Source organism: Mesoplodon densirostris, chromosome 9 (assembly GCF_025265405.1).
Source record: "Mesoplodon densirostris isolate mMesDen1 chromosome 9, mMesDen1 primary haplotype, whole genome shotgun sequence".
Classification (NCBI taxonomy): domain Eukaryota; kingdom Metazoa; phylum Chordata; class Mammalia; order Artiodactyla; family Ziphiidae; genus Mesoplodon; species Mesoplodon densirostris.
The window spans coordinates 110,642,973-110,661,082 of NC_082669.1; the positions used below are offsets into that span (position 1 = coordinate 110,642,973).

The following is an 18,110-nucleotide window of genomic DNA, read 5'->3' on the forward strand; positions in this document are numbered from 1 at the left end:
AGTCCGCCTGCCGATGCAGGGGATACGGGTTCGTGCCCCGGTCTGGGAGGATCCCATATGCCGCGGAGCGGCTGGGCCCGCGAGCCATGGCCGCGGAGCCTGTGTGTCCGGAGCCTGTGCTCCGCAACGGGAGAGGCCACAGCAGTGAGAGGCCCGCGTACAGCAAAAAAAAAAAAAATCTGGAAAATATCCTGATGATTAGAAATTAAACACCATACTTCTGAATAAAAAATTGGCCAAAGAAGAAATCAAATGGAAATTAGAGAATAGTTTGAAATGAATGAAAATAAAAATACATAATATCAAAATATACAGTATGCAGCTAGGCAGTATACTTAAAGGGAAATTTATAGCTTTAAGTGCTTATATCTAAGCTTTCACCATAAGAAACTAGGGAAAAAAGAAGAAAAAGTAAACCTAAGTACACAAAAGGAAGGTAATAAAGAGAAGAAATCAACCATATAGAAAACAGAAAAAATAGAAAAACTAAAGAATACTCAAAGCTGTTTTTTGGAAAAGATTAATAAAATTGATGAAGAACGAAGACAAAGGACAAAACAACCAATATCAGGAACAGAGGTGAGACCATCACTACAGATATTACAAGGATAATAGAAAATATTTTGAACAGCTTTCTATCAATAAATTTGACAACGCAAATGAAACAAATAAATGCTTGAAAGACACAAATTATCACAGTTCACTGAAGATGCAGCTGGCAATCTGAATAGTCCTATGTTGACATAAAAAATCTAATTAAGGGCTTCCCTGGTGGTGCAGTGGTTGAGAGTCCGCCTGCCAATGCAGGGGACACAGTTCGTGCCCCGGTCTGGGAGGATCCCACATGCTGCAGAGCGGCTGGGCCCATGAGCCATGGCCGCTGGGCCTGTGCATCTGGAGCCTGTGCTCCGCAACGGGAGAGGGCACAATGGTGAGAGGCCCGCGTACCGAAAAAAAAAAAAAATCTGATTAATAGTTTAAAACCTCCACATATAGAAAATTCAAAGCCCAAATGTTTTCACTGGTGAATTCTAGCAAACATTTAAGGAAAACATAATACTGATTCTACACAAAGTCATAAAACAAATAGAAGAAGAGGAGGAATAATTTTCCAAATTATTTCTTGGAGCAGCACTACTCTGAAATAAAAACCAAACAAAAGATATTGCCAGAAAAGAAAACCACAATTTTCCTCATGAACACAGGTTCAAAAATCCTCAACAGAATATTAGCAAATCACATCTAGCAATATATAGAAGGGGTGACACAACATGGCCAAAGAGTTTATCCCAGGAATGCAAGTTTGGTTTACCGTTTAAAAATCAAACAATGTAATTTACCATATTGACAGATTTTAAAAAGCTACAACCTAATCATCTCTCAATAATGTAGAAAAAGCAACTGAGAAAATGCAACATTCATTATAACACTCAACATTTATTATAAAAACTCTGAGGAAACTGGAAATAGATAAGAACATCTTCAACCTGATTAAAGGCATCTACAAAAAAAATGCACCACTAATATCACACTGAATAGTGAAGAGTGAATGCCTTCTTCATAAGATCTGGAAAAGGTGAGGTGTCCACTCTCATGACTTCTACGCGGCATCATACTGGCAGTTCCCTAGAGTGTAACTGGCTATAAAAAGAAGCAAAAAGCATCCAGTTAGGAAAGAAAGGAGAAAACTCTCCACAGGGGAGAAGAATGATTATGTAGAAACTTCTAAGGAATCTACCAAAAAATACCCACAATTAATGTAGTTTAGCAAGGTTGCAGAGCATAAGGTCCTCAGGGTACCAAAGTCTGTTATATTTCTGTAAAGCAATAAACAACTGGGTATTGAAATTAAGAATTGAAATTAAGATATTGAAATTTATTTATATATATATATGTGTGTAAAATATCAATAATACTAAATACTTAAGGATAAGATCTGTGGGCGGTAAACTACAAAACATGGCCAAGAGAAATTAAACATTTTTTTTGGAGAAAACCCTCCTTTCAAGGAGCTTACATTCTAATGGAGGAGACAGGGAATAAATAAATAAATGTAACATATATTTTGTTTTAGATAATTATTATTCTAGGGAAATAAGGAAAGAGAGTTATAAAAAATTAGAGGCCAGCCTGTTAAAGTTTGTAGATATAATGGCTATTCAGGGACGTGGAAGTCCTCACGCAAAAGGTGACTTTTGAGAAAAAAAGATGAAAGAAGTGAGAATCTAGAGTTTCAGGCAGAGAGAAGAGCAAACACAGCGTCCTTGAGACCACATTGCCTGGCTTGCTCTGAGAAGGTGTGGACACTGGTGGGGTGGGCGAGAGAGCTGATGGGGACCCTGGCCAGGCAGGGCTACTGCCCAGTCACAGCTTTGACGTATACTGTGAGTGTGATGGGAGGCTGTGTGGGTGGGCTTCAGGCAAGGCGCAGTATCATGATTTACGTAGTTAAAAGCTGGCCCTGGCCCCTGTGGCTAGCAGAGGCTGCAGTGGGGCAAAGACAGAACCTGGGGATGCAGCTGGAAGGCCACTGCAATAGCTCAAGAAGAAAAGGCCCATGCCTCAGACTGGGGTGGTGGCGGCAGGGAGGGAAGGGTTCTGAGTGTCCTTTGGTGGTAGACCAGCAGGGTTCTCTGATCAACTGGATCTCAGGTGTGTAAGACAGAGAGAAAGAGAAAAGATGGCTAAGAGTTTGGCCTGAGCAGCTGAGTGAGTGGGGTTGCTACATCTGAGATGAGCAAGGAGCTGCCAGGAGCTGCAGGGGGAGGGGGTAGGATGTGAGGGGCTTGGTTTTGTGCACGTTGACATGAGGTGCCCGTTTGATATCCAAGTGGAGACATGTCAGGGAGGCAGTTAGATAGACGAGTCTGAAGGTCCAGGTCAAGTCCAGACCAGGTTGGGAGATCTAGACAGAGACTTGACTGCTGGAATCCTCAGCAGGTACATGGATTTTTAGCTACCAGGCTGGATGGTATCACCTGGGAGGTGATTTCTTATGGAAGAGTAAAGAGGTCTAAATAGTGAGTGTTGGATACTCCGGGATTCAGAGGTCAGAGGAACCAGGGAACCTGCAATGGGGCATGAAAACAAGTGGCAAGGGAAGTAAGAGAGAAACCAGGTGTACCCTGGCCGCCAGGTGAAGACGGGGTTTGGGAGGAGACAGTGGTCAGTAGCACCAAGTACGGTGAGAGCTGAGGAATTAGCACGACATTTAGCGAGTGAGCCTCTGGTAACCTTGAGAAGAGGGGTCTTGGTCGAGGTGGGGTGAAAACATGATAGGAGCGAGCTTAAGAGAGAATGGGAGAAAACTCAGTGTAGGAAACACTTTCAAGGAGATATGGATAGACAGTCCTCTGAAGATAAAATCCACATTGCCTAAAACATCTCCAGTGGGGATTGAATGTAAACCGAGAAATAAACTAAGCTATCAGTGAGGCACCACTTTACACCCATCAGAGGGTCAAAATGGAAGAAAATACAGTGACTTCTTGCTGCCAAGGAAGGGAAGAAAGGGTGCATTCCTACATCCGTAGCGAGAACGTTCACTTCAAGAACAAGTTTGAAAAGAAATTTGGCAATATCTATTTAAATGTTTAAAAAACGTATACATCATCAATTCGCCCCTTAGAACTCTACCCTGTAAAATAATTAAAATAATCATACACACACCAGTAAAGATATATGGATGAGGACCCTTATTACAACATTGTGTGTAATAACAGCAGACGGGAAACACGTCACAGTTGACCCTCATCATTCACGGCTTCCATATTTGCAGATTCGCCTTGTGCTAAAGTTTATTTGTGACCCCCAAGTTAATACTCTGGGTGCTTCTGTGGTCATTCTTGGACACGTGCATAGTGGCAGAATATTGAAGTTGTCCATTGTCTTCTGGTGTCAAACCTCATACTATGAACAAGTGTTCTTTTTGTGGTCTATGTAGTGCCAAGTTTTTCACCTTTTTGTGCTTTTTATTGGTGATTATGCTGTTTAAAATGGCTCCCAAGAATAATGCTGAAGGCCTGTCTTGTGTTCCTAAGTTCAAGAAGGCTGTGATGTTGTTTTTCTTACAGAGAAAAGACGTGTTAATGAGCTTCGTTCAGGCACAGGCTACAGTGTTGTTAGCCATGAGTTCTGTGTTGATGAAAGCGATATATTCTCAGTAAGACGTCTTCAAACAGAAACACACCTAAGACAAGGTTAGGTACTGACTGGTTGACAAAAACACTGTGACCAGAGGCTCACAGGAACCTAACTCTGCATTCCCCTAGGAACAGGATTTGTGGAGACTTTCTAGAAGGTAACTACCATGAATAACAAGAACCTTCTGTAACTGCCCTGTAGTAAGGACTGAGTGAATGAAGATATAGCCACACCATAGAATAGTATGCAAGCTTTAAAGAGCACTAATTCAGGCTAAACCTTAAGTTATTGTTATGTGAGAAAACTAAGGTGAGTGTTGTGTAAGGTGATGTCATTTTTAGCTGTGGTTATACATCTAATGCTTGCGTGTGGTCCTATGATCATTTGTAGAGTGATACACGCCAAGTTGACAATATAAGGCTCTTTCTAGTGGGTATGAGGGTCTGTACAGCAGTGGGAGTGCATCAGAGAAGACGGGCAAGTTGAAGGGAAACACAGCATTTTCAATGTGATTTCATTTATGTAAAATTCCCTGGGTGCTCTGAAGAAATTTGAAAGAAAAAATGATAGCCCTCTATCCACTGACTTGTGGGTCAGAATCCATGAAGGTGAAGAGGCATGTTGCCAAATCATGTGTGGAATGTGATTCTATTTTAGGAACAAATCTGCTTAATAGAAGCTTCTAAGTATAAGAATGAGCAAAGGAAAGTGTGTTTAAAGATACAGAGAGATTGGGAGTCTTGTGTGAAAAGGTTATTTGTTTTTATGTTTATTTCTACTGATTTCTTTCAGCAGATACAATATGCTTTGTTGAAATTTGAAAAAAACTACAAATAAAATGTAAAATAGCATTAATTAACTGAACACTGTTTGGTTAACAAAAAAAGGATATAGCCATTTTTAATAGACTAGCAAGTTGGCTCCATACTAATTTTATTAGCAAATTTTGAAAATGGCATCACAGGCACAGTTTCACTACAAGATTTTGAGTTATGTTATACGTAATACTTTAAAATTCTTTGTTCTTTGTTTTTTTCTTTTAGGAATCGTTAAGAGCTGTCAGATATGAAATATCTCCAGATAGAGAGTATGCTCTTTTTTCATATAACGTGGAACCAGTGAGTACTACTCTTTTCTATTTATTAAAAAAAAATGTTTCTTTATGCTAATACCTTATTAAGTATTTTTCCTTGAATCTCTATTCTTAGTGATCTTTGAATCCTGTAGTAGTTGGTGGGTCCTGGGTTAGTCTCTTTTTATGCCACACTGCCACCTAGGAGAGAGGAAAGGTATGAAAATCTTTTTGGCAGAGAAAAAAAAAATCACCACTTTTAGGGCCTATTTCATAGGATTTTCTTGGTGAGAAGTTGTCTTTTTTTTTTTTTTTTTTTTTTTTTGCGGTACGTGGGCCTCACCGCTGTGGCCTCTCCCGCCGCGGAGCACAGGCTCCGGACGCACAGGCCCAGCGGCCATGGCTCACCGGCCCAGCCGCTCCGGGGCACGTGGGATCTTCCCGGACCGGGGCATGAACCCGTGTCCCCTGCATCGGCAGGCAGACTCTCAACCACTGCGCCACCAGGGAAGCCCAAGAGAAGTTGTCTTTTTGTAGAGATTTATTTTACCCTTTCATGCAATTATTTTTCTTGCCATTTTTCTCAGTCACGCCATACATTCTATCCTAAGAACAAAAAGTGAATGCCAGGTTCTCCCTAAATTAAAATCAGCTGTTATTGATCTCCTAGCCATCACAGTATTCTAGAGAAGACTTGAACTATCACTTTCATTATATAAACCCCTGTTTTAAGCACTTTCTATGTGAGTCTCCCATTAAATTTCGCCAGAATTTTGTATAAAATCTCACCCTGGTCTTTAGTGGCAGCCTAAAACTCAGGCTTTTCTTTTTTTTTTTTAACATACTAATATTTTAGAATTCATTTTGGCTCTTTAAATGAGCAAGAAGGTGAAATGTATTTGTGTAAGTGAAACAGATGTTCAGCATGTAAGAGATAGCAGCTTTAGAAATGTGCATCAGTGGAACTTTATTCTCTGGCAGATAAAATGTAGAATTCCACTGCCTTTCTAGTTCTCTTGAGACTGTTCTAATTAGAGTTTGGTGAAGCTTCTGTGAGATGTAATGGTACCTGTGTCATCATTCAGGGCTGAGTAGCTCCTTGGTGAGTTTGAGAGAATCTTCTTCCCCTGGCATGAGACAGCCCAGTTTGTCAAGTTACATGTGAACGAGGAAGCTGGGGTTTGCATAGAGATGCAACTCTAATTCTAGAAATTTTAGAATTTCTTCTAAAAGTTACTTGTTGACAACTGGATTATTTCTTGGAGATTTCAGTCTCAATTAAAATTTCAATTGGAGAGTTATTCCTCCAAAAGTAGATCTTTTTTAAATTCTCTATCTTAAATTTTCCATTTACTAGTTTTTTTAATGTCCGTTATGTAAAAGTTTTCTTTTTATCCATCTGGATCCTTTGGAACAACTGGTCAGCTTTATCTGTTTGATCAGGGAAGTCAGTGAATTTAATGTACTGAAAACCAACTTTTAGCCTTGGGACTCTGCACATCCTACACCCAGCCCTACATACCTCTAAGCGTGATGTCCACGGCTCAGAGTATTCCAGCTCCTTTCGCCACCCATGTTAGCTAGCAAAAATGTAACCTCCACCCCTGAATAAGAGAAAAATCCCAGTAGATATTTGAAGGACTTTCATAGGAGTGGGGTAATGAATTTGTTCTGAGTTGCTCCAGGGAGACAAAACCAACACCTGAGTGAGAAAAGCACAAAAAGACAGATTTCGGGTCATCTTACCAGAGAACCTTTTAATGATGAGAGGATCCCAACAGTGGGATGAGTTACCTTGTTTGGTAATGAGCTTCCTGCTCCTCAAGACTTGAAAACAAAGTTTTATATTTGTTCTTCAGAATCTTTTAGAAGAGGTTCTCCTATCTGCTCACTTGGAATACGTTGATCTAGCCTAGGACCCTATGTTCTGTCCATCATAGAATTCTCTACCATCCTCCTCCTTTCTCCCAGTGCTCCTCTGGAAACTGTGCCCTGGGATCCCATTGCCACCAATAACCATTTAGGGAAAGAACATTCTGCTAAATCTGAGTCTTCACCATGCTGAGCACTGGCTGTAAACAAGAACCTTGACTAACCCTTTCTCCCTGTGCACTGTCCCTTGGCCTTTGGGGTAGAACTGTGTTCAGTTTGTTTTCTCAACTGAGGGAAAATGTAAAAAATTTGGAGTGGATTCAGCTATATTTTAAACTATAAAAATGATTAAAGTATTGAAAATGTGTGCTATGTAAAAAAATCTATAGAAATGGATACTTTTAATGTGAATCAAAGAAGTAACCCTTAATAGTTTTCAAGTACTGAGCAGTTACTGTACATATGACTACGCAGGCAAGTAGTCTGTATTGTGTGTTTCTTCCTTCAGTTATTTAGACTAATTGCTATGTTGCATCAGTTCCCAGCAGTTTGACATAAACTAGTTTTATTTGCCCATTTTTACGTTGTCAGCTGTTCAGAGAGCAGGGAGGTCTTTTTGTCTCCTGTCTCCACGTGGCCCTCAGGACCTGGCCCAGGACCATGTGTGTATATTTGGTGCTGAACCGATATGTTTGTGGCATTATCCTCTCTCTGAACTTTTTGGCTCTGAATTAGGATTCAAAGTGATTTTATGTACTCTTAAGTCCTTGAAATTTTATCAAATACACAAAAAGATAAAATTATGTCATGAAAGGAAGAGACCTTATTTGTGAAACATCTTAGTAACAGCCCATGTTTATTCTGGAAATGGGAGATCATGGTAATTAGCATACCTTTTTTCCTACTAAACTCTTCTAATTTTATTAAATCTATAACTTAGTTATAGATTTGAACATCTACAAATCAGCTAATTTTAACTATGTCAACCCTATGCTTTTTTATGTAAAAAGTTATCAATTAGATTGGAGAAAGAGTAAACCCAAGCACAGTTTTCCATTTATCCAGGCATTAGATACCTATAGATTCATTAATGTCTCTGGAATTGGAAAATATAAACAATATCATGTTTTATTTATGTGGTACCAGTCCTGTAGTTTGCAAAATGTGTTTATTTACATTATCTCATTTCTGCTGGAAAGATCATGCCTGCCCCAAAGAGCCAGTGTTTTCCTAACTGAGTGTTACTTTGTTTTTTTATGTATAGGACTTCATAGCATTTCTCAATGTATAGCTTATGAAGGGTTCTCTTGAAACCAAGCTAGACACTGGGGAGTATAGTAATTTTTTACTTTTAATTTGAAAACTATATTAACTATACTTACTAAACTGTACTAATAGGGGTAAATTTCCTTAAAACAAAGTTATCTAATTAGAGCAGCCATGTTCCTTCATATCGAAGTATATTTGGCAAATGTTAAAAGTTTCTAAAACTCTTTGGGAAGGAGAAAAAAATTTAAACTGTGGTATCTTAGAGCATGAACAAATATTAATACATTTTGTGACTTTCAAAGAGGAAAGAGAAATCATATCTGGAAAATGTTCTTCCTTAGAGATTATTTTCTGAAAGAGCCAGTGAATATTTGTGACAATTTTTGTTGCATTGTTTAAAAGAGGTAATCAGGGTGATTGTTCTCAAAACCTGTGGAACATTGTTCTGATCCCAATAAAATCTTGCCCAACATCTGATCTAAATAAAATCCCAGTCACACAGTCATGGAATTAGCAAAGTGAGTTTGTGTATATCAGTTTATCTCTTTTAGCTACCTGTTGCTACATAACAAACTACCCCAAAACGTAGTGGCTTAAGGTAAACAACATTAACAATTTCATGGTTCCTGTGGGTCAGAAATCTGGACTCAGGTTAGCTGGATCCTTGGATGCCAGGTCTTTCATTAGCTGGATGCCAGGTCTTTCATGGGCTGGAATCCAGGTGTCATCTGAGCTGCGGGCTCACCTCAAGGCTCGGCTGGGGAAGGACTCGCTTCTGAGTTTACCTGTGTGATTCTTGACAGAGTTCCGTTTTTCATGGCCATTGGGTTTCTCATTGGCCCAGAGACTGTCCCCAGGTCCTTGCACCACAGGGCTCACCATAGGACAGAGCAGCAGGGAAGAGGAGCCCAGACAGTGTCAGTAGGATGGAGGTCACAGTGTTTGTGACCTCATGTACCCTCACTGTCACCAGAGTCCATTTATGAGAAATGAGTCCCTATGTCCAGCCCTCTGGGGGAGGAGATTCACAAGAGAGTGAACACCAGGAGGGGGGATGGTTGAGAGCCTTTCCAGGAGCTTCCTATGATACCATCAGAGCCTAAGAAAGTAGAGCTGCTCATACTTATTTTGCACTAAGTGAGCCTACAATCTGCTGAAAGGACATGATATATCTGCTTAAAGAGTATAATGAGTTCCTTCCTTCCTTACATGGCTCCCAAAGTTCCAAGATGTTAGAGAAGCCAGGAGGTGTGATTATAGCCTCTAGAGAGAGCTCTGCTTGGGGCAGGAAAACCAAGTTCTCATCGGTCCTCTGCAAGTGACTTGCTGATGACCTAAGGTGGCCCAGACTTTTGTGGTTCTTCCGTCAGAGAAATGGAGATGCTGTCGTGTTCATTAGTGACTTAGGGATATTATGAAACCGACATGGAGGATCACTTAGCTATCTGGGTTACTGTGTAAATTAAATTCATGATATAAGAAGATGCCTAACCCAGACCTTGAATACAGTGGGGTTCTATCCATGTAATTTCTTGTTATTATTTTAGTTTTTTATTGTTAAATTTTCAAGCTTGGTGGAATGCTACATAAATCCAGGGAAGTGCAGTATTCCTATGATTCTCTTGGGAACCCAAATGAAAACATACTCTTTTTTTTTATGCTAACTGCTTCTGCAGTCTCAAATTTAGCAATAAAATTAGAATACAGTGAGAAATCATTAGGCCATTAAATGTGGATACATTTCTCTTGGATTACTGGTACATATTTTAAAGAGTTTTTTAAAGTTTTGTGCTGAAAAAGGAGAGTGTACAAAGAAATATTATTATGTTCTTTCTGTCTTCTAAGGATTGCATATTAGTAGTTAGTGATGACACGGCTTACTAGTTGGGGAAGTTAATCAAATCATTTGTTATTCTAAATACAGGCTCCTGGAGGTGGCATCCACATCCATACCCAGGTGTCGCTATTGTCAAGTTTTTAAAAAATTTATTTTTATTGAAGTATAGTTAACTTACAATGTTGTGTTAGTTTAGTTTCAGGTGTACAGTTACGTGCGTGTGTGTGTGTGTGTGTATGTGTATTCCTCTCCACTGTGGTGTGTCACAGGATAGTGAATGTAGTTCCTGGTGCTCTACGGTAGGACCTTGTTGTTTATCCATCCAACGTATAACAGTTTGAATCCGCTAATCCCAAACTCCCAGTCCCTCCGTCGCCCACCCACCTATTGTTAAGTTTTGTGTCTCTCAGCCATCCCTAGTAACCCCTGCCTGTGGGCCATGGCACAGAGGCTCTGGAAATCCACGTGTGGGGCTTAATCAGCCTTGGGCATTTTTCCTTCCTACAGAGGCAGAAAGTGGCATTTTCCTTGGGTCTCTAGCACTTAAAACTTTGAACCAACTCACAGACCTGCTCTCTCTTTGCTTTTCTCAGAGATGGATGGTAGGTGCTGGTGACACAGACAAGTTTGTGGTCCCTTGGCTTCCAGCATCTTTCCTCCTCAGTGGAGGGGGGAGGGGTGCACAGCCCCTAGGTGCTCAATTCCCCCCCACCGACAGGCATCCCACTCAGACCTGAGAAAAGCTGATTTGATGCTGGAGCTTCTCACTGCAGGAATTTGAAGCTGTTTTCACATATGAGAAATTGTTACCCTTTTCCTGCCCTTGTGGTGAGTTGATGTAGCTCATTTTGCCATCTAAGGGACCATGAACTTTATAATTCACGTGGAGCTTGAAAAGTAGCCAAACACGGACAAGTCTGATCGAGGCTGTTTGTTTTAAGGTGAACCTCAGCTGAATTCCAGAAACTCCAACGCAGCTGTCAGGGGGAGGTACCCATTTACCTATATCTATGAGAGTTAATTTTTAAAAATAACTTGAGGCTTTATAACCACAAGGGATTGGCTATAAATTATTGAACCCATACTTATGGACTGACATAACTCTATAACAAATCAAGTCATGTAATTCTGAGTATATGAGTTCCTATATTGCAACGAATGTAGTTATTGTTGTGTGCTTCTGATGTTTACCACCATACAGCCCCTCCTCATTAGAAGAACTGATGAAATCTTTGCCCCGTCCTGACTAAGGGAAATGAGTTTCTTAATTCTTCTGCTGTTGATCTTTTCTGCGTTGTCTGCCGAGCCTTTTCTGGGCCCGTCTCTGAGAACCAGCTGATCCCAGTGTTCTTGCTGGATGAATCCCTTGCACATTTCCATGTGTCAAGGCTGAGGTCAGCATTGCAAGGAGGTCTCCATCTCCCTCTGCAGCTGCCCACAGGTCTAACTCTGAGGGGCAGGGTCTAGGTCACCAGCATTTGGGCAGCCTCGGGGATGGCAGGAGGTGGGACACATTGCCTCCGGGCAGATGCTGTCCCAGAACCGCCTGGAAGAGCCCCTCAGACCCCCGCCAGCATTTCTCAGAAGCCCCTTTGTTCTGTGATTAAATGCAGGGTCTCCGTTCCAACCATCTTCCCTCCAGCAGCAGAATTTATAAGAGAAATTGCTCGCCTTGATTTGTTGGCACCTTGGTATTTTGCTCTTTAACTACTGAAGGCCCAGTTGTCTGTGGTTCTTCCTCTGTTAGACCACTGAAAACTGTCGTATGACTTTTGGAATATGTGTTCACATAGCTCGTGAAGTGCTGCACGTGGTCGCACCAGGTTGTGAAAGTCCAACGGTCGGTCAGAGTGCTCGGGGGACTCTGAGGCAATGTCACGGTTCTGCTCGCTGTCTCAGAGGACAGTACGTTCTTCCTTTGCCAGAAGTTTGGTCGTGGTTAATAATTTTTGTTTGTTTTTGAAATTGAATCCTCTTAGCCTGATTTTGGTTTGTTTGTTGTTGTCATTGTGTTAACACAAAACTGGTTGAAGATGCATGCACACAGAATTTTGATTTTTTGTTTTGTTGTTTATTTTTATACGTCTTTCTATTCAATTTTTAGAGCTAAATTTAATAGCACAAAATTAGACATAGGAAAAATGCGACCCAAACGATGGTTCTTTTCTCAACAGAATGCAAACATTGTTAAGGTAGTTGTGTGTGTGTGTGTGTGTGTGTGTGTGTGTGTGTGTGTTGTGTCGCTCTGGCTGGAGGGGAGAAAGAGTGTTGAACTGACCTGAAGCACTCCATGGGTGCAGAAGTGTAGTGATCAGTATTGGCGGAGAGTGTCTGTAGGTGCTGGAAATACTTGTTTCTACCCTGGAGTGTCGTATAAAGAGGCTGTCTTGGCATAGCTACAGGCAGCAGGGAGTCCTAATGCGGCCGTGCGTGCAGGACTGGGAGTGCAGTTTGAGTGGTTGTAACAACTGGTAGCCTGTGCCCTCTGACCTTGCACACCTGGCAATTAAGAGTAGCCCCTTACTTGACCTCTGTGCTTCTCCTCGGGCCCCTCTCCAGCTGATCTCTCCAGTATGGCCAGATAACCTTAAGACATCCATAAATAGGATCACGTGGGTCTCTGTCCCCCTGGCTCTCACCTGAGACTGGTGGCCTGCTCCAATTCACGGAGGCCCCAGGCCCCACCCCACACACGCCTCTGCCTGCTCTTCGCAGCCATGTCGCCTCCTCTGTGGTTCCACCATGCCACGCCCCTCCTGACCTCAGGACCTTTGAACTCACTGTGCCCCCTCCCACCCTCTCTGGGGCCTTCTGACCACAGGAAAGGGACACTTCCCGGTGGAGGAAGAGGCTTGTTTGTCTGTAGGCAAAGTGGCAGCAGGATCATTGAGTTTCCTTTGATGCATCCTTTTATTTTTCCCAATAATGTGTAAGTGCCATGACAGAGGAGTGGGGGGTCTGAAGAGCCAAAAAGGACGAGCTGGCGTCTCAGCCCGCTGGAAGAAAGCCTCACCTTTAACAGCTGGGGGATTAGCAGGCTTGTGGGGTTTGTACCGATGAGGATGCCGTGAAGGCAGACCGCCAGGTACGTGCTTTTCCCCAGGAGCACTTACCTGCCCAATCCTCAGTCCCCTGGTGTCATCTGGGGCTGGAATTTGTCAGGTGAGTGAAATTGGGAGTTAAGGGTGTTTTCAAAGGAGTGATTATCGTGATGGACCATGGAAACTCACCTGCCCATGGAGGGAAGTAAAGCCAGGAGGGGCCATAGGTAGAAAGTGGGGGGGTCTTTGGTCGGGTCAGAAACCTGGAGGGGAGGAAGGGTGAGCAAAGGCAGCAGAAGTGTCGTTATCAGAAAGTGCGTGTGAGAAGCTGCAGGTCGTGCCTCGTGATGACAAGGTCAATGGAAGAAAGAAAGACAGGTGAGGGGTCAGGGTGCTAACGGTATAGGACACACGTACTGGAAGTTGGGGGGTGTGACCTGGGAGAGGAGGGAGGATTCAGGGATGGGCAGGGGAGGACATTTCTCCTACATGTTCCAGCCCTTGGTACGTGGGAAGGCGGGGGTGAGGTGAAAGAGATGCTCCATTGAAGAGAGGGCGCTGTGACCCGCCGAGAGCCTGGCGTCAGCGAAGGCACGGGGAGGAAGGGACAGCATTCAGGAAGAGGCCACTAGTCAAAGGGCGGGTGTCTCGGAGGGCATGGCGGAGGGTTTGAGAAGCAGAGGATGGTCCTGGCAGCAGACGCTGAGCATCTGTGAAGAGAGGGTATTGAGGAGGTGGCTGCTGCAGCGTCTGGGCGGCAGCGATGATGTGCTGGTCGTTCCCAAAGACCACCAGCTGGAGGAGGGTCTCTGAGCAGTCCCAGTTAACCAGTGAAGTTGTGTAATGAGTAATAAAAGAAACAAAGAAATGGAAATGAGAAGATTGGTTTTTCGGAGGGGCACGGGGAGGTAGGAAAGAGAGAACCCTTAATTGCTTTTATTATGAATGGCCATCATTGTGATGTAGTGAGGGGGAAAAGAATGACTCAAATTCTTGGGAAAGATCTCTTCTTCTTTCCGGTTCAGCAGTCCATTATCGTGGGTGAGCTCATTCACAACAATTATAGGCAGAGACTCAGAGCTAATTAATATGGACCCGAGCTGCTGGGCCTCCAAACAACAATTAGGGCTCAGAGACTCTTACGGGGCTCATTCTCTCTCCTTGGTGGTTAGAGCATTTTTATGTTACTTAAAACTTGAACGAATTAATCATTGTTTTAACTTAGGACCAATTCCATTTGTGATTTTCAGCTCCAGCTGCCATCAAAGAAAATGATTTAACAGAATGTTATGAAGATGCCATTCCGAGTATTACCAATAGCACACACATCGCCATTTTAGTTCAGGGGTAAAAATGAGACAACCCATTTCTAGAAGCAGGTTAGGACATGCTTTTGCTTTTTCTCTAGGCAGCTAAACTTGTAATTTTTATAATAACAGGTAGACTTTCTTGAATGTCATTTTCAAGAGTTTATTGGGTTCCCACTTCTTTCTTCATGTTTCCCACAGTAAGTAAGCTGTGTAATTGGGAAAACCCCGTGATACACTCTGTGCATGGTACAGCAAGTACCTTGGGAATTTGGAATTTTATTAAACAATAGGTTTTAATTTTCTGTAGTCTTTTTCCATCTTACTGGGTTTCTTTACTCCTGAGTGTTATTGTAGCAAAAAGCCTGAAAGCAAGAGAGGGAAGTCTTCAGTGTTGCTCTGTCGTGTGATAACGCACACGAATATCCAGACTTGGCGGGTTTTACTGGGGCACCTGCTATGGTGGGACTTGCAGCCAAGCCAGTAACCACAGTTTTTGAATCTGTAGAAATTAATGAGCAGAAGCGGTGCGTGGCTTGAAGCATTCCTAACTTGGGTGCCACCCTGGGCCTTTCAGTGACTTGCCTCCACCGGATGGTGGTGCCAGCCTAACAGACGAAGTGTTGGTGTTTGCAGAATTTGTGTGTTGATGTGTGTGCGCCTGTGTGTACATGCGTGTGAAGGGGTAGTACATAATTTCCACTAAAGGGGAGAGAGGAGAGGGGAGTGTACGGTTATTCTTCCAACAGCACCGCCAGCTGTTGTATAATTAAGAAGTTATACACTGGAAAGGTAGTCATCCTTTTAAGCAGAAGGAGAGTGAGCCAGTCTTCACCACTCCATAATCCAGCTCTCTACCTGACGTACGCACCACAGCTTTGAGAGGTTCTGAAATTGTTTTGGCTTCCAAAAAGCTACCAAAGATAATTAATCATCGAGAGAAGGAAATCCCTTTCTTTCCTTGACACTGGAATGAGGAAAGGTGAAGGGACTGAAATTCATGAGTAGAATTTGGCTGCTACTTAGCTCTGATTACATGATCCCTTGGATGAGAAGATAAGAAAGAATTAGTGAAATCATCCAATAGTTTAATCTGTATAATGTCACAACAGTCATTTTTACTTAATTGCCCCTGTCCTGAATTAACCAAGAGTTTTGACAGCCTCCGGGTATTCTTAAAAAGCCAGGTAGGAGGATGCTGTTGGCAAACTTGCCTTCCAGGTTGATGTGACTTAAGTACCAGTCACATCCGCTGCTGAGGGTCACCAGGCAGCCCAAGGGGATGAAAGCATGTGGGTCCGGCATGAGAGGAGGCCCAGACAGGAGCAGACAGGAAGGGAGCAAACAGGTCCTGGGGCCAGTCCATCCACATGTACTTAAATGCACATTCCCTCTGAACCGCTGAGCGAAAAGAGGATCTTGAGTGAAAACCTAGGAAGGGTTAGGAAGGCAAGAGCATGAGAGCTGCTTCACATCATAAGTATCCCTCTGAGCACAGCAGCGAGAGAGGAGAGAGGCAGACACAGTGAGGAGAGCGAGTTATCAACAGGACCCTAGGGACGCCCTGGGGAAAAGGAGGATAAACTCCCTGTATACCCTGGAACAAAATGCTTAGACGAGAGAACACTTTCCCAGGGAGGAGCCCCATTGCCAGATACTGAGTTTCTCACGTTAGTAGTACTTCCTTATGGGCCCATCTCCAGTAGAGTCACATTGGATTAGGACTTCAACATATGGATTTTGAGGGAGCACAGCTTCCATAGCTTTTCACCCCCAGTCCCCCCAAATTCATGTTCTTCTCACGTGCATTCATCCCATCCAAACAGCCCGGAAAGTCTTAACTCATCCCAACCTCAGCTGTACGTCTCACTCCAAAGTCTCACGTAAACATCATCTAAATCAGGTGTGGGTGAGACTCCAAGTATAATTCACCCTGAGGCAGAATTCCTCTCCAGCTGTGAACGTGTGAAACCAGACAAGTTATGTGTTTTCAAAATACAGCAGTAGGACAGCCATAGGCTAGACATTCCCATTCCAAATGAGAGAAATCAGAAAGAAGAAAGGGGTCACCGGCTCCACGAACGCTCAGAACCTAGCAAGGCAAGTTCCTTTATATCTTAAGTTCCCAGAATAATCCTTTTCGGGTCCACGCTCCTCCTCCTGGGCCTGGTGGGGTGGCAGCGTCACCCTCACGGCTCTCAGCAGGGGGGCACTGCCCCTGATACCCTAGGCGGGGCATCTTGGCCCCCAAAACTGGAGAGGTGACCCCAGCCCTGAAGATCTCTGAATTGCCTCCAGGGTCTCTCATCCCTTTTCTCGAAGGTTGGAGCGCGTCTGCAGCCAGATAGCTCTGTGGTCCCTTCCTGTAGAATCTGAGAGGTCTGGCATTGCCTCTCATTCTGCCCCGTCTTTTCTGTGCCCTTAGTCCTAGAGGGCAGTGTTTCTGCTGGTTTAACCCCATCTCTGTTCCTGCCTACTGCTGAGTGGCCGATGACGTTCGTGGTTCACACCCACGCCAGCCTCTTTATCAGTGGTTCTTCAGGACCTCTGGAGCATTCGCTTCAGAACAAGCCTTCTCACTTTTCACAATGTGCACAGGTTGAGAACTTTCCAAATCTTTCAGTTCTGGCTCCTTTTTTCTCAACCATTCCTTCTTCAGTTCATCTTGCTCCTTTCACATTTTGCTAAGAGCACCAGGAGGATCCAGGCTGTACTGTCAACATTCTGCTTAGAAACCTCCTCAGCTGAATGTCCAATTTCATGGCTCACAAGCTCTATCTTCCACAGAAGACTGGAACACAGTGCAGCCAAAATTAGTTGCCACTTTACAACAGGAGTTGCTTTTCTTCCTGTGTCCAATAGCATCTGAGACCTCATCAGAACGGCCTTTCAGTCCACACTTCTACCAACAATGCCTTCTCTGCAACCCAGGCGTCTCCTGGCAGGCACCTCGGAACTCCTCTAGCCCCTGTGCATTACCGAGTTCCAAAGCTGTCTCCACGTTGTTAGGGATTGGCTACAGCAGCACCCATTTCCTGGCACCCAAATCGGGCTGCTGGGACAAAACACCACAGACTGGGTGCATCAAACAACAGAAGTTCATTTTCTCACAGTTCTGGAGGCTGGAAGGTCAGGGTGCCAGCAGATTCGATTTCTGGTCAGGGCCCTCTTCCTGACTTGTAGGCGGCGTCCGTCTTGCTGTGCCCTCACGGGCCTTCCCTGGGGGGGGGGGTGTGCAAGCTCTCTGGTGCCTTTTCTTATGAGAGCACCAGTTCTGTCAAATCGGGGGCCACCCTTGTGACCTCATTTAACCTTAATTACACCCTTACAGGCCCATCTCTAAATACAGTCACATTGGGGTTAGGACTTCGGTATATGAATAGGTCGGGGATACAAACATTCAGTCCAAAACACAACCCTCCTCCAGCCTCCCCTGGCTGGTACTCTTGACAGAACCAGAGATTACTCGCCAGTCCTTCCTGCGTTGACTTCCCTGGTCCCGAATCCCCAGAGGCTCCATTGGTGCTTCTCCTGTGCCTGCCCAGTTAGGGTTCACCCAGTGCACAGAC

The 18,110-nt window shown here is 43.6% G+C and overlaps 1 protein-coding gene across 1 annotated transcript in view; it reads left to right on the forward strand.

Annotated features, from left to right (window-relative positions):
* The window catches only part of DPP6 (dipeptidyl peptidase like 6), an 804,405-nt gene that overhangs the window by 493,295 nt on the left and 293,000 nt on the right, over positions 1-18,110 (forward strand). The window contains exon 5 of the mRNA XM_060107540.1: positions 5,187-5,261. Within this exon, the coding sequence (XP_059963523.1) occupies positions 5,187-5,261 (75 nt within the window). The remainder of the gene's footprint in view (positions 1-5,186; positions 5,262-18,110) is intronic.